The sequence below is a fragment of the Protobothrops mucrosquamatus genome, unplaced genomic scaffold, assembly GCF_001527695.2.
Source record: "Protobothrops mucrosquamatus isolate PMUCROS unplaced genomic scaffold, P.Mucros_1.0 scaffold_165, whole genome shotgun sequence".
Taxonomy (NCBI): Eukaryota; Metazoa; Chordata; class Lepidosauria; order Squamata; family Viperidae; genus Protobothrops; species Protobothrops mucrosquamatus.
This window is the reverse complement of record NW_015386241.1, coordinates 55388-76016: the sequence shown is the minus strand read 5'-3', so window position 1 is coordinate 76016 and position 20629 is coordinate 55388. Positions and strand designations below refer to the sequence as shown.

General features: G+C 42.5%; 1 protein-coding gene across 1 annotated transcript in view; it reads right to left on the bottom strand.

Moving 5' to 3' along the window:
- USP13 (ubiquitin specific peptidase 13) overlaps positions 1-18754 on the bottom strand; it is a 94739-nt gene extending 75985 nt beyond the window's left edge. The window contains exons 1-2 of the mRNA XM_015821465.1: positions 18599-18754; positions 3419-3544 (exon numbers count right to left, since the gene is read on the bottom strand). Of these exons, the coding sequence (XP_015676951.1) occupies positions 3419-3544; positions 18599-18754 (282 nt within the window). The remainder of the gene's footprint in view (positions 1-3418; positions 3545-18598) is intronic.
- Positions 18755-20629: the final 1875 nt, after the last annotated feature.

The following is a 20629-nucleotide window of genomic DNA, read 5'->3' as shown; positions in this document are numbered from 1 at the left end:
TACAGATAGATTGGCACTGAAACATGTAAGAAATACTATTCCAAGAGAATCCCTGAGCCTAAAGAGAGATGTGGAGGCCTATCATTTATGGAAGAGGTATTCCTTTATTCTTTTATTTATGAACTTTATACACTGCTGACTATGCAATAGATCAGGAACTGCTTGTGTGCAAGCTAAAACGGAAGGAGAAAACTAATCAATTTCCACAATATGATTCTGAGCGCACACCCACCATTTTCAAAGAGAATATCAGGCTTTGCTTTGATATGGAACCAGGGGAACAGGAGAATGAAAACAAAGTTCTTAAGGATGAATGCGGAGACTGGCAAAGCCCAACAAACAGAAGAAAACAAAACTGATGTCAAAACAAATGGTGGTAATTGCCAAGAAGGGAAGCCAAAGCAAAGACGAAAAAAACTCCGGAAGGAAATTAACAAAGGGTTGCTAGAAGAGACAAGAAGCTATATTAGGACAATGAAAATGGAAATAGACATGGAAAAATAAGGTTTTCTAAAAGACCTTATGATTCAGAAGGGGGTTATAGGCTAAATTGGCATGGTAAAGGATGCAAATAGATAAGATAGTAACTGATTCCAAGAAAATCAAATGAAGATGGAAGGAATATACTGAAATTATGTACAGTACAGATAAGATCCAATATATATTAGATAATATTCCCTATTTACAAGAACATCTAGGATGAAAAGAAGACGTTAGAGCAATACCCCCGTTAGAAGGCTTTAGGCACTGATGGAAAACAAGCAGAAATACAGCAAACAGCACAAGAGGAATCAGTAAACACTGTAACCAAGCCATGCCAGCAAATCTGGAGAACCACATAGTGTCCAACAAACTGAAAGAAGTCAGTCTACCCATACATGCCAATAACAAAGAAAGAAGATTCTGTTAAGAGCCTGTAAATCATAACATCCTTATTTTCACATTCTTAAGTTCATAATACATAGGATCGTCCAAGGTAAAATAAAGTCCTTCGTAGGAAAAGTGTCAGATGGTCAAGCTGGCTTTAGAAATGTTTAAGAAATGCAAGACATTATTTCCGATGCATGTTGGATAACTGAGAAAGAATACCAAAAGATGTTGGCATGAGCTTCATTGGTTTATAAAGCATGAGCTTTATATTGGTTTATAAAGGTAAAGGTCCAGTGGTGTCTGACTTTAAGGGGTGGTGATTATCTCTGTGTCTTAGCCAAGGGATGCAGCGTTGCCCGAAGACACTTCTGTGGTTATGTGGCCAGCATGGCTCTATGCCAAAGGCGCACGGAATGCCGTTATCTTTCCACCGATGTGGTACCTATTTATCTACACGCATTTTCATGCTTTCAAACTGCTAGGTGAGCAGGAGCTGGGGCAAGTAACAGGAGCTCACCCTGTCACACAGCGCTCAAGTCTCGAATCCGGGCTGTCATCTTTATAGCTGACAAATCACCATCTTTAACCTCTGAGCCATCGCATCCCCCTCATTGATTATAGAAAGGCCTTCAATTGTGTCAGTCACATTAGCTTTGGAAAGGACTCAAGATAAATGGGACTCACAAAACATCTCATTATCCTGAGAAACGTACACATAGCTCAGGAAGCCACAGTATGGAACAGAATAGGGTGAGATGGACTCGCTCCAAGTCAGCAAAAAAGTGAGACCTGGCTACACACTCTCCCCTTATTTATTCAACCTATACGCTCAATGTATATTGAAGGAGACTAGATGGGAAGAAGTTGAGCCTGCTTTTAAACTTGCAGGAGGAAACATCAATAACCAATGACACGTTAATGACACTATTTTGATCCCGAAATTTTAAATGATCTGCAATCTCTAGTAATTAGAGCCTAGGAGCACAATGAAAGAGAAACAAAATGGACTAAATGTAAAGAAGACCAAATTAATGACAACAGGTATAGCAATTCTACAGCCTTAGAATCGGTCAATGGAAGTGCTGAAATGGTAGGTAGCTTCTGCCTTTTTAAAACTTACTATCAAGTTTGCTTCGTGTACTTAAAAACGCTTTCATATCCCCTCGCAAATTTCTTTAGGCAAAATGTAACCACGTCTCTTAATATACAGGTAGCCTACAACCTATGAGCCCAAAATTTCTGCTACTGAACAAGGCAGTTGTTGAGTTTTGCCCATTTTACAACCTTTTTTGCCACAGCTGTTAAGTGAATCACTGCAGTTGTTAATGCAGTCCTTAAGCGAATCTGGCTCCCCCCCCCCCCCCCCGTTGACTTGGCTTGTAGGCAGCTGGCTGGGAAGGTTACTGATGGTGATCACATGACCCTGGGACAGGGCAGATGTCATAAAAACCTGCCAGCTGCCAAAGGCCCAAATTTGATCATGTGACCATGGGGGTGCTGCAATGGTTGTAAGCGTGATAACTGGTCGTAAGCAGGGCTTTTTTCCTCATAGAACGCCCAGAACGGAGTTCCGGCACCTTTTTTGGATGGAACCTTGTAGGGTAGGCAAGGCGGGTTGTATGACGTGTGTGAGTTCCGGCACCTTTTTTTTTTTTTTTTAGAAAAAAAGCACTGGTCGTAAGTCACTTTTTTCAACGCCAATGTAACTGCAAATGGCCACTAAATGAATGGTTGTAAGTCGAGGTCTTGATTTCCAGGCCTTCTTGATCCTGCTAGTCCTCTCCCTAAAGCTGTTTCAATTCATTCAAATCCTTCTTAAATCATGGTGCAGTAAAGAAATACTATACAGTCCTGGTCTTAGGAAGGGGGGGAGACAACAATGAAGCATTAAAGGAAGAGAAATTCAGTCCGGGGAAAAATGGAAAGTGTGAAAAACAATCTCCATGAACCTGCCTTGATTATATTTGATATAATGTGGAACAAGAAAAACTCAGCCATGTTTTCAAGATTCTGTCATCCTATCCCTCAGTGCTCTCTGAGCTTGGTTGTTTTCTTGCAGGTATTTCATTACCCAACTATATAACATGTTAATGCTAGATGTTACCTGGCTGGGTAATGAAACATCTGTAGGAAGTTCAACTCCAAGCCGTAAATATTCTTTTCTATTAATAAACAACATTCCTGGAATCCCCATTGCTTCTGTTTCTTGACCTGACCTACACCTTGAAAGGTAACAGATGCCCAGAACAGAACATGGTACTCAAAGTGGGATCTAATCCATTCCAAATAGAGAGGAATCATCACTACCAATGGTTCTATGACCACATCCCTCTATATCTACAAAACCAAGGAATCTCTCCACAGTTCAAATTCATTGCAAAGACGGAGATTGGAGCAGGTGTTGGGAGCAGAATGTTCTCAATAGGTATTCGTGAACTGCATACCTTTATAAAGCCATTCATCCAATGACATTTTCAAACAAGTATAAATTGCTAAAATAACCATTTTTGAAGCAGCCTTCTGAAGTCTTGACTTGAGCAGCACTTACCTCTCTCATGTGCCTCTTGATATGCAAGTATACACACTGTCCAGTCTTACGATAATGCCTTTCTACATGTTCCCTTCCAAATCCCAGGAAAGTATTCATGCAAACGTAAAGGCCTCCTTCGGAGTCCTGTGGAGAAGAATAGAAAAGTATTAGGGCACATTTAGGGCACCTGACAGAATTCTTCAGCACAGTAAGGGACATAAAAAATCTCCTTTAAAGAATCACAGACTTGGAAGATTTCTCAGATGTCTTCTAATTCAACTTCCTCCTAAGTGCAGAATTTGATAAATCATTTTGGATAGATGGTTATCCAGCCTCTGCTTTAAAAACTTATAAAATAATCTAATTTACTGATTGACAGCTTTACCATTAGGAAGTTCCTCCTAATATGTCAATTGGCTCTACTTTCCTGTAGTTTTAACACTGGTTCTAGTTCTGCCTTCAGGGGCAACAGAGAATTCTGTTCCTTCTTGTTTATGATAATCCATTAGATATTTGAAGACTGGTATAATATCTCCCTTCAGCCTTCTCTTCTTTTGTACCATTAACCATTCCTACATGACATGGTTTCTCATCTCATCACTATTTTGTAGGTCTCTTCTTAAACCTGCACCTGTCAATGTCCTTGTTAGACTGTTGATGCTAGGAACTGACATTGTATTCCAAGTACAGCCTCACCAAGGAAGAAGATGTCCTATGGCCATGGTGGCGAACCTATGGCACGCGTGCCACAGGTGGCACGCAGAGCCCTCTCTGTGGGCACGAGCACCATCGCCCCAGTCCTAGGCCTTCAGTTGGGTTTTATAAAACTTTTTCGCTTTAGGCCTCCGCCGCTGTGTGCAAAAAAACCAAAAGGTTCAATCAATTTCAACTTCTCACGGGGAAAAAAAAGATCTCGCAAAGTTGGAATTGATTGATTGAACTTTTTAGTCCCACCCAATCTGCCATTACCATCGCAGCCACACCCACCCAATGGGCCACGCCCATTCGGCACCCGATGATACATAAGTGGGTTTTGGGTTGCAGTTTGGGCACTCGGTCTCTAAAAGGTTCGCCATCACTGTCCTATGGTCTGGACCCTATGCTCTTGTTAATACATCCCAAAATATCATTTGCCATTTTAACATCTGCATCACAACACTGGTGCATGTTTAGTCTGTAATCCAAGCATCCAGTCACATTCTATCGGCTCAAGAAGCAATATGCTGTAGTGGTTAAAATGTTGGACAAAGTGTGATGACACCCAGGTTCTAGTTCCCCTCATCCTTGGAAGCTCACTGAAAGACTTTGGGCCAGTTGTTCTCTCTCTGCCCAAGATACAGTATAGTAGTTAAAGTGTTGGACAACTGCATGGGTTACTTTAAGCCAGTCACACCCTATCAACCCCAGACTGAAAAATTGGAAAACATAATTTTACCAATCCACACTAGATTAATGTAGTAAATTACACTGAAGATCTATAACCTTCAACGAAGAGGCCATCATCCCACAGATGATTTGGACTGATAATAACACATACACCCTCCCACCTACACAGACACACAATCTGTATATCAAAGGGTCTCCACCTTTTCTTGGACCAGTGGGTATATTTCACATTTTGAGAGCATGTTGCAATCATTCAAAGGAAACAGAAGCTATGCGCAGCTTTCCTGCTCACAAAGCACAATCAGAGTGGAAACAGCCAATAACAAAAACCCTGTAAAAGGCAAAGTGAGGAAACTCTTTCTTGCAAATTTTCCTTGTGACGCCCCCTCCCCCCATTATGAACCTCAAGCATATTTGCTACAGAATAAGCTCAAACCAGAAACAGTATTTGCAACTTCATTCTTGGTATTAGAGTTTCTGAAGAGCTCATTTTCTAAAAGCATATTTGGGGACAAAGGAGTAGATGACTCGGAGAATAATGATGGTTTAGATCAGAGGTTCCCAACCCCCAGTCCATGGACTGGCACAGGTCCACAGCCTGCCCAGAACCGGTCCACACAAGCAAGCAAAGCCCCATCCACGCACTTGCGGAACCATGAAATCACACCCCCACCCAGTCCACGGAAAAACTGCTCTTCACAGAACCGGTCCGTGGAGCCCCAAAAGTTGGGGGCTGCTTTGTTAGATAATCTAGTTGAACATTATATGTGATATGTTTTTATGTTTATTGCGCAGGATAACACTGTATTGTTCTCCTTCTGAGTTGCTTGGAGCCTATGGGATACAATAAATTTAAAATAATAATAATAGCTCTGAAATAGCATAAAAGCACTTGTGATAATTAAATAAATACAAGTGACAGATAAATAATTCTTTTGTCTTTTCCCCTTCCAAAGCAATTGGCTCTTAACAGCCACTAGCACTTCCCAGCAGATAATGTGGCTAAGAAAAACTGATAGAAGATTTAAAGAACATCAAACACTACGAATATTTTGGATTTTTAGACTGTCCTCGAATAATCCAGATTTTAAACAGCCAAGGCATGTTACTCAACCGGTCTTATTTTTTTTTCCATGTAGATTTTGTTCTTTGTTTTGACTTTGAAATTATTGCTTGAATTGAGCATTTAGAAAACATGAGACAACCACAGGCTTCAGAACAATTTATAAAGGAAAACAGCAAAGTCTGAACAGTACTTCCAAGGCACTCAAAAGCTAAAAATATGGCAAGAGAATCTCAAAGCTTGGTGAGGAGGTGCATGTTTCATAAATACATTAAAAAAAAAAAACAAGCTGCACACAATGATGCCTCTATAACAGGGTTTCTCAACCTTGGCAACTTTAAGACTTGTGGACTTCAACTCCTAGAATTCCTCAGCCAGCTTTGCTGGCTGAGGAATTCTGGGAGTTGAAGTCCACAAGTCCTAAAGTTGCCAAGGTTGAGAAACCCTGCTCTATAAAGGTTCCCATACTGAGGAACAGCACACTAGAAAGACTACATCCAAGTAGCTGCAGGTAGTCCTTGATTTACAACCACAATAGAGCCCAAAAATTTTGTAGCCCCCACGTAGAGTGTTTTACTGTAATCTAACATGCAAGGTTATTAAAGCTTTTAGATCCCTGCAGCCATTTTCTCACGTCCAAGAATGGCTACAGCTGTCAATTTTACAGCTGTCGAAAATACAGCTATTCCAAGCCAAAAATAGGCACTCTTCGCCATTGCAGTCACCTGGGCCTCCCCTCCATGCTGTACATCTTGCTTTTTTAGGACAACTAGTTTAATCTAGAAGACGACCCATTTCTCTGCTTGTTGATAGCATTCCACATTGATGGGATTCGGTGTCAGCTTCCTACTCGTAAGACAGTAGGAACAAACTTAAAGAAGGGTGCAATTAGAGACACTACTGAGATTGGATAACAACTGAGCTCTTCCTAGAACTAAGGGTTCCCTAAGTCAAAACATATAGTGCTGGCTAAAATATACTGTAGCTAACTGGCTTGTGGGTTGTTCTGTTCTGCAAACCAAGGCAGTGTGATTAGTTTATTGTTCAGTGCGGTGCACAAACCCAGACAGTTAGAGTGATTCAGTAAACATTTACTGTATTCAGCTAACCATGCGTTAGCAGGTTGTGTAATTTGAGCTTGTAGTTGACATTTGTTTGCAGAAAAGATAAGTACAGTTCAACTGCAACAAGTTACAGCCAATCCCAACAAGGTTCCACTTTTGACTCAGGTTAATTAAGTGGTTAAAATACAATGCATCACTGCGTACAGAGACTCATTGCAAAACATGGTACATCATAATGCCGATTCTGCTTATAGAGCAATATAGTCCTCAATCATCACAAATTTTAAGTATCTTGGAATGAACCAGAAGAAACTGCCTTAGCAAAGTTTTAGCCACGTAAGCTTTCAGTACAGGGGGACGTCCTTCAGCCAGTCGACCTTAAGTACTTAAATCTATAACATTGTTTTGGAATATTTTTGGCCTTCCTAATCAGCGCAACTCCCTATTCAGAGAGACCTGCTGGGTGACACTTGAGATTTGAAGTGTGTGGGTTATAAATATATCCTATCTTCCAGCGAGGTGACAAACACCAGGCAGCTGAGTAGCCTTTGAATGCGTACCGAACTTTTCATGGGCAAAATACAAAAAAGGCAACCTTAAAAAAGGGCAACCCAACATCTAAAAGCTGAGACTCCTTGAAATATATATATTCTTAACAGAGGAGTAAAACAAAGCATTGAAAGGAAGAAAAGTATTTACCAACATTTTCCCTCTTTCTGCTTCCATCTTTGTCAGCTTCCTCTGGATCAGGGGTCCCCAGCCCCCAGTCCATGGAACGGCATTGGGCCGCGGCATGCCAGCAACCGGTCCGCACAAATAAGCAAAGGCCCATCCGTGGGATGCAGGCAGCACACAAAACCACACCCTCTCCGGTTCGCGGAAAACCTCTGTCCACAGAACCAGTCCCTGGTGCCCAAAAGGTTGGGGGCCACTGCTCTGGACTTTTAAAAAAACATACTTTATAGGAAGTCCTCATCTTATGACCATAATTGGGACCCAAATTTCTGTTGCTAAGCAAGACATTTGTTAAGTGAATTTTGCCCCATTTTACAACCTTTCTTGCTACAGTTGTTAAGTGAACCACTGAAGTTGTTCAGTTACTAACATGGTTGTTAAGTAACTCTGTCTTCCCCGTTGACTTTGATTGTCAGAAGGTCACAAAATAAGATCACATAACCCCGGGACACTGGAACCGTCATAAATATGAACCAGTGGCCAAGCATCTGAATTTTGATCACGTGACCATGGGCAAGCTACAACGGTCGTAAGGGTGAAAAATGGTCATAAGTCACTTTTTTCAGTGCTGTTTCACTTTGAGCAGTCTCTAAAGGAACTGTTGTAATTTGAGGACTACCTGTATTTATTTATTTACTGACTTACTCAACTGAAGGGCTGCCTTTCTGCCAGTGCTTCAAAATGAGTTTATAATTTAAAATAATGGCTTACAATTATTTACAATAGTTTTCTTTTTTAAAAAAAAATAATAATAAGAGGGAATGTAGAAAAGAACGTCAGAAGGTAGAAGAAAATTTAAAACTTCAAATGTGAATTTTCTTTCTTTAAATATAAAGGAAGCCGAGAATGCTAACCTAGCCAGAAGAAGAAAAAGTTATGCCTTAATAAATGTATTGATTTTACTTGCCACAAGATGTTATGCTGTCTTGGCACCTAAAGGCTGTCTTCCTGGTTCCTAAGAAGGGAATCCAAAAACCTTAGGGAAGATTTTTAACATGATGGAGCAGTCACGGGTTCATAAAATGCAAACTCTCCGAAATGTACCTATATATTCCTGTTCCCATCTAGAATATCAACATCATGATCAGCATGATGTAGAGATGAGTAGCCAAATCCAACAGTGTGCCAATGGATTTCTGCTTATGCAACAGTATTTCCTTTTCTCGCCTCTCCTTTTGCTTAGGTGCTATTCATTCCCCAGATTTATGATGCAGATTATGAAGTAAGCAAGGAAATCACTTCCAGCCTTGATGACAATCTTGCACTGGCCCAGTGTCTGGAGGCTGTTTAGTTCTGGATTGGGCAGGGCAGACTTCACAGAATAACAGTTGGAAGGGGCCTTGGAGGTCTTCTAGTCCAACCCCTTGCTCAAGCAGGAGATCGTATACCATCCTGGACAAATGGCTGCCCAATCTCTTCTTAAAAACCCGATGGGGATGGTACATCCACAACTTCTGGAGGCAAGCCTTCTATTTAATTGTTCTCACTGTCGGACAAATTTCTCCTTAGTTCTAGGCTGCTTCTCTCCTTGATGAGTTTCCATCCGTTGCTTCTTGTCCTGCCTTCAGGGGTTTTGGAGAATAGGTTGACCCCCTCTTCTTTGTGGCAACCCCTGAGATATTGGAAGACTGCTGTCATGTCACCCCTGGTCCTTCTTTTCTTTTCTTTTAAATTAGACTGACCATTCTTTGAAACCCTCAAGGTTGGGGATGCCACCATCACTGGTCTTAGAAGTAGGCTGCATTTTCCCATTTGAGATTGGTGAGCAACTTGGACTTTAGTTTATATTGCTCAAGAGCAGATGGCGGCTGTGGCCACAAGGGCCTTTGCCCAGGTTTGTTTTATGCACCAGTTGCGCCCTTTCCTTGATAGGGAGGCCCTGCAGACAGCCACCTATGCCCTTATTGTGGTCATCTCACAATTGGATTATTGGACCCATATAGGACTGCACCTTGAAGACTATTGGGAAGTTACAGGTGACTCAGAATGCAGCAGCACAAGCAGTAGCTTGCCCAGATAAGCTGGGATTAACACCAGACAAACAATCAAGTAGAAAACAACATTCTAATCATGAAACTGCCAAAGAGAAAACCACACCCCCACCAACACTGACAGGGCAAGCGCAAACCCCATTAGCACTGATGCTGTTACCTAGTTGGGTAATGAAATGTCTGCAAGCAAACACACAGCTCAACGCACCAATGACCTAGAGTTCAACCATGAGCTACATATATTACCTTCTTTTGAAATGTGTAGTTAGTTCTGTAGTCAGTTCTGTGTCTCTCCTTCAACTCTACCAAAGATGTACAGGCAGGTGACATAACTTTTTCCAAACAAAACGTTTTTCCTTAGTTTCTAAACAATGTGCAACACACATTCCAATGTTTAATAACCAGCTCCCACTAACTGAAATTCCACAGAAGGCATTTGACCACAGATATCCAGACATTAACCGCATCCCAAATAATCCTCTAAAATGCATGTTCCTCCTTCACAGATTCCAACCACATCATTCATAATTGTCCAGATTTATGAGAGACAACACTATGGAGACCAGGAAATCTAAATCATAATCCCATGACAATCACTGCAATAAAGTAGCACTGCTTACAAAGTTTATTTAGGAATAGTAAACGCCTCTGTTAGAACCAGGCATGCTGCAAACACGATAATCCAATTTTAATAATGCTGTCACCTCCCTCTTATCTACTGATAATCATCTTTTCAGTTTCAGACAATGGAATCAAGAGTGAGTATGAACTGGAAGTTAAAAAAAAAAAGCATTCTTTTTAAGCAACCATCCAAACTAGAACCATTCTTGCTGATACACTAGCCTTCTGTGTACCAGGTTTCATTGCAGACCACTAAAATATGTGAAACTCCTCTTAAAGCTTTGAATACAGGTGGCCCACCACTTATAACCGTTCAAACTTACAATAGTGTTGAAAAAAAGGACTTACAATCAGTGGTTACACTTATTATCATCTCTGCATGCCCAAGGTCAAAATTTGGCTGTTTGACAACTGGCATGTATTTATGATGGTTTCGATGTCCTGGGATCCCATGACCCGCTGTTTGCAACTTCCCCAGCCGGCTTCTGACAAGCAAAGTCAATGGGAAAGCCAGATTTGCTTAACAACTGTGTGAATCACTTTATAATCACAGTTTTGATGGCTGCCCTCCTTCCCCCCCCCACCCGATAACCACATGACATTTCAGGCACTCATCAACCAGCCTGAATTTATAATCATTTGCAGCGTCCCACAGCCACATGACCATATTTTGCTGAAAATTGACATTTACTTCTTGGTTTTGGCAAAATAGAGCATAGCAAATCATGGCTTTATCAGCCATGGTGTTTGCTTAGTGACCACTGGGGGAAAAAGTTGTAAAATTGGTTTGGTCATGTGAGTGACCTGATTTACAACTGTCACGACTTATAACCACGATTTGCAAGCTTCATTTGCTGCCGTCTATCAAAGGTTACTTGAACACCACTTCCCACCAGATCAACTCAATTTAATCACAACTGGTGTCAGCAGTGGATGCCAACTTCCAAAGGATCTGCTTAAACCAAAAACACGGACCGAAAGAAGTGACAGGAACTATAAAAATTTGAGGACCAAAGTAGAAAGAAGAGAGGGAATGCAGAAAATAAAATGGGCAAAGAATACTGCTCCTGGAACATACCAAGTAGGCCCCATATGGGGCAACCCAAGAGGAACATGGAATGTTCCATTGTTCACCAGCACGTTCTGTTCCCAGAATGGAATGTCCTGTACATCCCTAATACAGGACCACGACCTTTACATTCACAGATGCTGCTTTTTGCAAGTTCTTCCTTGACTTTTTTCCATTTCTCTGCCGCCCATTTCCTCACCATCATCCTCATTGATAGCCAGGCTAGGAGGAAATTTCTTAGTTTTGTTGTCTCTCTGTTGAATTTCTTCCTCTGGTTTCCTCTATTTCTTTCTATAAATCTGGAAAGTGTCTTGGAATGAAGAGATGTTTGGTTATACTTTAGAGAAATGAAGAAATGTTGTGTTTTAACATATGGCGATGAGCTGTTAAGGTTGATTATTCTAGATTAGACTCTGTGGTTACAGCCAGTTTGGTTGAATGGTGAAGGCACCATGCTAGAAACCAGGAAACTGTGACTTCTAGTTCTGCCTTAGATATGAAAGCCAGCTGGGTGACTTTGGGCCAATCATAAAGAGATTGTGAGTTCTAGTCCTGCCTTGGGCATGAAAGCCAGCTGGATGATTTAGGGCCAGTCATTCTCTCTCAGCCCGACCTACCTCAAAGGGTTGTGGTTGTGGGGCAAACAGGAGGCAGATGTATCAGGTATGTTCACTGTCTTGACTTAGTTATAAAAATATTAAAGGCAGGATGAAAATCTAATACATAAATAAATATTCTTGGCGGAGATAAAGGAGGTCTCTCCTTTTCTCTTTTCCTTTTTTCCCTTTCTCTTTCTACACTTCTATATAAAGTGTGTATACGTATCTATAACTGTATAACTTTTACTTGTATAATGTGATGTTTAACAAAATTATTGGGAAAAGAAAGAAAGAGTCTACTATTCCATTAACTACTTGTCCTATCTGGAATGACTGCACTTAACGATAGCTGAGTCAAGAAAAGTTAAAAAGTTGTTGATGCTTCAGAAGTCAGATCCATCCAGCAATGCACCTGAGATCCATTTATTCTCATTTTTTTCCCCTCTTACTTCAGGAAGCAGCCTCTTGAGTGCCTCTCTTTTCTCCAACATAACCGCACATGTATCAATAATTTCTATCAATTTAATGAGCTGTCTCTCTGCTTCCTTACACTTTGAGAGAGCTACTAAAAAGATGGAACTTGAGGTTTTACGAAAATCACTCCAACTTTAAATAAACATGATCTTGCAGGAATCTACAAACCTTTCTGGAAAAAAAAAGCTTTTTAATAAGAGGAACAGCCGTCATAGATTTTCTCTTACTTAAGAGAAGAGAGCTGGTGGAAGAGGTAAAATCAGTGGGATTTTGGGGGCAACCATGTTATTTGAGGCTCAAGCCACTGCAAAAGGAGATTTTTGTCTATTTATTACCTATATTTCTATGTGTACTTCCCAAGACTCTTACAACATCCAGTATTTATTTATTTATTCATTCGTTTATTAATTTATTTATTTGATTTTCTATAGTCTCCCAACTCAACCCAGTGGGCAACTTACAGTTTCAATAAATTAACCCCAATAAACTTCAATCAGCAGAAATCCACTAACATACAACCACCTCAGATCCATAAATACACCAATTATGAAAACATAAAAATTACAGAGGGCATATTGAAACAAAATCTAGTTATATGTAACCACAATAATGGAAAAATGACAAAAGGTCAGTCGTACTATAATTCCCTCCCTTTTCTACTTGCATCACTGCATCATATACAAATACAAGTAGTCCTACACTTACAACACTTCCATTTAGTGACCAAAGTTACAACGGTACTGAAAAAAGTGACTGTTTTTCACAGTTAATGACCGTCGCAGCATCCCCATGGTCACGTGATCAAAATTCAGATGCTTGGCAATTGGTTCATATTTATGACTGTTGCAGTTTCCCGGGGTCATATGATCACCTTTTGTGACCTTCTGACAAAGTCAACGGGGAAGCCAGATTCACTTAACAACCATGTTACTTACAGTTGCAATGATTCATTTAACAACTGTGGCAAGAAAAGTCATAAAATGGGGCAAAACTCACTTATCAAATGTTTCACTTAGCCACATAAATTTCGGGCACAACTGTGGTCGTAATTCAAGGACTACCTATATGTTAAGGATGGAATTCATATCCCAGTCTTGGAATATACACATTTCTAGTGTTTCTGTAATAGCTTTGTTCCTTATGCCATCCATCTGGCAAACTCGCAAGATTCGTTTTTCTCGCCATGCACATGTATACATAACCTGAACTAGACTGTTGTTTCTCTGTGTCATATAATATATGTAGGTATATGCATAATTCTGTATTTATTCATTTACTTTTGTCATATTTATGTAGTGTATATTGGAGGGGGTGACCCCTTGAGAGCTGAATGCAATGAAATTTCATTTTAAAGTATGCCGATTAGTGTACATTCAAAGTGACAATAAAGTTATTATTCTATTATTCTATCACAAGTCTCACTCCTTGCCTGGGCTGAAAACTAAAAACTGGATTTAATCCAATCATTTCCCCAAAGCCTGTTCAAATGGAACCATCTTGACTGACTTCCAAAATGCCAGCAGGGCAGGTGCCAAGGTGAATCTCTGGAGACCAACGATGCCAAAGCATCTGGATCAACCCAGCAGAAGACGGCGTCTAGGTTCATGTTCCTTGGATTCCTCCCAGGGATAGGACCCTTAAATGGGTGCCCAAGAAGGAGTTTCATGTTGTGGGACGTTGATAGATTAATATCCGATCACACACCCCTCCCCGCTCATCATATTCCCTCCCTCCCCATTTTTAGCTGTTGCATTTTTATATTTTGTGGTGTTTTATTTATATAGTTTTATCTTACCTGTGGTAAGATGGATGACCAATAAATTTGATAGATAAATAATAAGTTGCCCTAGGACAGTGGTGGCGAACCTATGGCATGCGTGACAGAGGTGGCACTCAGAGCCCTCTCTGTGGGCACCTGCGCCGTTGCCCCAGCACTGCCTCTGCTCACGGCCCCCTCCTCACTAGCAGGCCCCCAGAGAAGAGTCGCCCCCAAGTGCGGCCTGCGCAGAGCAGCGCAGCCAAGGACATAGCAGCCAGGCAGCGGGGACAAGACTCCGCCCTCACACCCCTTCGTGAGCAGTTGATGCTGCGGGGTGCGGGCGGTGTGGCCCCCACGGTGCTGCTGGGTCGCCTGGGCGATCTGCGGTGGCCCATGGAAGCAGTGAGTAGCCCTGCGGGAGAGCGGGGAGGGCGGGAGGGTTGGGGGTGGGCTAGGAGTGGGCGGGACAGCCATTGGCACGGTGGGTGGGGTGGGGGAGGAGTGGGGGTAAAGCGGGGGGCGGACGGGAGGCCGGGGCCATTTTTTGGGCACTCAGTCTCTAAAAGGTTCGCCATCACTGTCCTAGGATGAAGCCATACAGGCATTTCTAAATCAAAACCAATATTTGGACTCAAAACCCTATTGGTAACCAATTCAGCAACTGTTAAACAGGAACTATAATACAATTTATGTATGAATGTGTGCATGTACCCACTCAGCCGAGCAAGCACACACAAGTAAACCTGGTAGCAAGGACAGATGGTCTTACGCACACATCTATATGTTTATGAATTAGAATTAGATTGGGCTTGTAAATCACTCCGTTCAACATAAAACTAAACACTACAAAGAATGCTCTGCTGAGTCACAGACGGCCGGGCCAGAAGGTCAGCCCCAGAGAATGAAAAACAAAACAAAAAACTGTCCTGAATTCATTACTCCCAAATAATGAGGGAGACACCAGACAGCCAAGCCCCACACTTCTATTCAGCTGAAGCTGACCATTGCTGAAATGAGAAGATCATACTTGGAACAGACGACGTGAAAAAAGGAAGGGGGTTGTATCTACTTTGCAGTGCTGGGTGACAGCTGGAAAAGTAAAAAAACGGTCTGAGCTAATATCAAAAGGAGAATGTGTGCCTTTCTTTCAAAAATCTCAGGCTACTTGTGACCTCAATGTGCTAAACCTAGAAGAGTCGTCAAGAAGAGCATCACACTTTTGTGCATCAACCTCTCCTAAAATAAAATATATCGCCCCTGTTACGTTCAGTAGCTCCTAAATGTAAGTGGCTGCAAGTCTAATTGCCATGCTTTTCCTCCTCCTAGCTAGCAAGTAGTTGCAAGTTTAATTATCACACGAACAGCCTGCAGGTGGAACTATTTGCCATTTCCCTCTGAGTAGCAGCGTAAGAACATCACAAAAATATTAGTTTGGGCAAAGAGAAAAGGTTGGGAACTCCTTCAGACTGAGCCAACTTGGTGTAATTGTTAAAGGGCCAATTTTGAAACCAGGAGACTGTGAGTTCTAGTGCCGTTTTAGACATGAAAGCTGACTGGATGACTTTGGGCCAGTCATTCTCTCAGCCTGACCCACCCCATAGGGATGTTGCCATAGGGAAAGTAGGAGAAGGGAGTATTAGTTACTTTTGCCACCTTGAGTTACTTATAAAAGTAATAAAGGCAGACTAAAAAATAAATAAATTGAGCACGAGCCAAATAAATGGAGGCAATGAACTGAAGGTGGGGGACTGGTTTAAGGACTAAGAGAAAACTGTAGTTCATTCTAAACTAAGAATTCACACAAGCCTTCAAAGATCACCAATCTTGCCTGAAAACTTGATGACCTCGTAAAACTTTAGAGAAAGGGAGAGAGAGATAGGAATCCTGCATCCAAGTCACCAGATCTGTCCCAAGCTGTTAACTTTAACCTTACAGAAAAACCTGATTTATGACAGGATATATTCACACAACAGAGCGAACAACAAACTAGTGCAATGTTTCTCAATCTTGTCAACTTTAAGATGTATGGACTTCAATTTAACGTTGGCTAGGAATTCTAGGAGTTGAAGTCCACACATCTTAAAGTTGGCAAGGCTGAGAAGCATTAAGCTAGCCAAACACATTTAATATTGCATAAACTCAGAAAACTATGTTACTCAAGAGAACCTGGTTAAATTAATACAGCAAAGTAGAGCTTACTTTTCAGCTTCAAAGAGAAGCAGTTAAAAGTCACAAATATCTACTAAAAAATTAAATACCGCTTTATTTCTGCCCTGGAATGGAAATAAGGAATTGCAATAAAGGTTTTTTTCCTTTGTTCTTGCCCCAAAATTGATTCTCAATACAGTACTCAAAACTATTAAATATCAAAACTCCATTTATAATTAAACTCGGTGTTTTGTTCAGCTTTAGGAAAATCAAAACAAATTTCCCTATAGATAAAATGAAGGGGTACGTTCACAAGATGAAAGAGCAAATCTATAGCACAGACCTCAAAAGTAGGACAATAAAACGGATTTAGTCGAGAAAGAACAGATGGTCAATCTGGAACCAAGATCATATAAGATAAGTTTGCAACCCTGTTGACTTTAAATTCACTCTCCAGATTGTAGGAAATGCAGGCAGAAGCACATCTGTAACTCAACCAGTCATTCCCACCCACCCCCATCCTTGCAAAATATTGGATCAAATAGCAACTCACTATATTTCACCTGTGGAACTACAAATAGTCCTCAATTTATGACTATAATTGAGGATGGAATTCTGGTCATAAGATATTGTGGCCGTAAATTAAGGCACCACACGACTAGACTTTTTTTTTTTACATCTTTTGCAGTGGCCATTCAGTAAACACTACAGTTGTTAATCTATTTTCCCCAATGGGCACTTTTGCCAGCAACTAGAAGTAAACACCAGAAACAAAAAAAAACCCAGCCCATCATAAATCATAGTCACATGACCACAGGACAATGCAAACAGCTATAAAGATGAGATGCTTGCTAAGCACCCAAGATAGAGTCACGTTGACCACCTGGGAGGGTGCATGTGGCCATCTTAACTTTGAAAATGGGTCATAAGTAGCTCTGGGGAAGTCTGTCATAATTCTGAATAGTCATTAAGTGACTGGTTGTAAGTTGAGGACTACCTCTTATAAGTAAAGGGCAACATCCAGTCTATCACAACACAATCAGAAATTTACCAGGTTAAGGTGGTGCAGCTAAATCAAATAGAGACCAGAAGGAACTAGCTTACCAGCTTGAAAAGCTATTAAGAAAGTGGAGACAAAACAATCATTATTAGCCAGAGAAGTAGAAGGGCTGATAGGATGGTAATTTAAGAAGCTGAGAAACTGACCGGGTGTATTCATATAACGCATTTAACTTTGTTACTTTGTTAACTCATTCCCTAGGTTTGTACCATATGCTGAATCAAATTAGTTGGTTAGCAAGGTGCTAATTCACAAAAAGAAACTCATCAAGATCAATACTAAAGTTAAGGTACCGAGTGAAGGCAGCTAACTTCAACAAATACTTTTAGCAGATCTGGCTCAATACACTGCACTGTGAGGAGCACACAAGCTAAGAAAAAAATGTGACTTTTTCCGGTCTAGCTGGCAACCCAAGAACTCCACATTTGAGTTTAGCCTGGCAGAAGTTCCTTACCAATAAGGAAAGATAAGTAGGGCAGCTGAATGGCTTGATCAGCAGAACTAGGCTATATTGCCAATAAAATGGAACGACTTGCATATGGAGGAAGGAATCTATTTAGAGGCCTGTAACCAGCTCAAAAGTCCAACTTTTGGGGTCCCCCGGCAAAGTGGACTTGCAACTTCAAAGATCTGTCCATTTGGAATGGAACTGGTTTGCCATTACTTTCTTTCGTGCTTTTTTTTTTTTAAACTTCCCAATCTAGCTTGCCACCTGGACATTTCCTTGTGGTCTCCTATCCAAGCCCTCCATAACCAAATCCCAACTCCCTTTAGCTGACGTTGGCTAGGCACTGCCACCTAGCTGGGCGTAGAGACAAAGTAGCTAGAAACATAGGTCGTCTACTAGAGGCAACTTCACTTCTAGGGGAGTCACGGAAAATCGGGGTGCGAGATAACTACAGGCACGCCCAGTTTCTCCCATTCAGACGAATCAACCCAGCGATCATCAAAATCCGCAGGGGACGAGGGGAGATGTAACCCAAGAGGGGAAGGAACAGGTGGGGGGAAACGGGCCAAAGCCCCGCCGCGCAATGGGGCGAGCGCGACCCCGCGGGAAACCAGGCCGGGCAGGCGGCGGGTGAAAGGGGCGCGAGGGAATGGAGGGTCGCGGGAGAACGTGGGAGCGCGCAGAGCCAGGATCCCGGCTTGCGGGGAAAGAGAGGAGCCGGCTTGGCAAGCAAGCAAGCAAGCAAGCCCGGGCAGCAGCAGCAGCAGCCACCGCTACTTACGGGCGAGTCGTAGGAGAAGGCACACTCGGTCTTGTAGACGCGATCGCCGGTCTTGGGCACCCGGATGGTGGGCATGTAGGGGACCAAGAGCTCGCCCACGTCCCCGGCAGCCATCGGCGCTTCCCGCCCGTGGGCGAACAACGCGGCCCGCTCCATCTTCCCCGCCGCCGGCCGGACCCGAGAGCTGCGCTGGCTGGCCAGGGGCGCGAGCGGTCGGCCGAGCCCGGGCAGAGAGACGCGGACAGGGGCAGAAGCGCGCAGCCGAGGCCGGCCCGTCCGGAGGGGCGGAGAGACGCTATTTTTAATCCAATGGAAGGCAGAGCCGCGGCGGCGCAGCTGCTTCTCCGAAAGCGGCCCCCTCCCGCCCCGGGGAGCCCGACCGGCGTGCGCCCTGGACTGGAGACCGCGCCCGGTGAGGGACGGTGGGCTGGGCGGTTGGGCCGCCGCCCTCCCAGAGGAACAGTATACTCTGCACGTGCTCAGGAGCTTCCCCTCTCCCTCCCTCCCTCCCTCTCTCTCTTTCTTCCTCCTCCTCCTCCTCCCGGCCCAAAAATCTGAAGAGGAGAGTTTACAAGTGGGGGCAGGTGGGGGTATTTGGGGAAAAGGGAAATTCCAGGGCGGCTCCTTCAAAAGAGGGGTGAGGAGAAGTGGGTTGCACGCAATGATGAGCGTGTGATCGCACCGTTCACACAAAAGGCTAACCCAGCTTAGGCGGTGGGCCTAGGGTTGCCAGGTGTCCACTATTTGTGTGGACAGTCCACTTTTTTCACATTATGTTCACTATTTTTTTTCACAAAATAGTGAACATAATGTGAAAAAAGTGGACTGTCCACTCAAATAGTGGACACCTGGCAACACTCTCATCATTTCACAAAATAGTGGACATTTTTTTTTTATTCAAAAGCTTTATGATGAAATGGTACGTAATCTAAAGCTGTCCAGTCTACTTTTTTTACTACTTAACCCCCCCCCCTTGTCCGCTATTTTTTGGAAGCAGACCTGGCAACCCTACGCCAGCTTGGAGTGGAGGAGGACGGGAGTTACCTACCACTTGCCAGGATTCATGCCCTATCCAAGCCAAGTACACAGGTCTGGTCGATTTACAACAGTTGGTTTAGTGACCGTATGAAGATACAAAGGCTCTGGGGGAAAAAGTGACTTATGACCGTTTTTCACACTAACGGCCGTTGTAGCATTCCCCCACGGTCACGTGATTTACATTCGAATGCTGGACGACTGGTTCATATTTATGACGGCTGCGGCGTCCTGGGGTCATGTGACCGTCTTTTGCAACCTTCTGGCAAGCAAAGTTAATGGGGAAGCCAGATTCACTTAACAATCGTGTTACTAATTTAACAACTCCAAAGATTTGCTTAACAACCGTGGCAAGAAAAGTAATAAAATGGGGCAAATGTCTCACTTAGCAACAAACCCCTCTGGGCTCAATTGTGGTCATAAGTTGAGGACTATTTGTACATCTTGGTTTGATGTCTGGAGTGAGCAAACTAAGGGATGTTTTACCCAACCTTCTCCAATATGGGCATTCAAGATACTCTGAATCTTGTAAAACTCTTTTCTGGGTTGGTATACTGAGCCCTAAATCCCTAAAAGAGAGCCTAAGAGTGGTTAAGGCACTAGGCTAGAAACTGGGAGACAATGAATTCAAATCCCTCCTTAAGCACGAAAGCCAACTGGGTGACTTTGGGCTAGTCACTTTCTCTTAGCTCAACCCACCTCACAGGGTTGTTGTGGGGAAAAGAGGAAGAAGATGGAGTATTAGGTATACCGTATTTGCCATCTTGGGTTATTTGTAAAAATAATAAAGGCGAGATATAAATAAATAAATCAGTTGGGTTGGCGTTACATGCCAGACACTAATCCCTTCTCAAAATGTCAGGTAAGATGTAACAATTTGGGAGTGGATTTGGCATTCTGATTTTAACCTAACCTGGTTAAGTATGTTGTGTGAAGGCTTTTATTGTGCATGCTATTCCAGGACATCTTAGTCCCCAAGAAGTAATCAAGGATTTT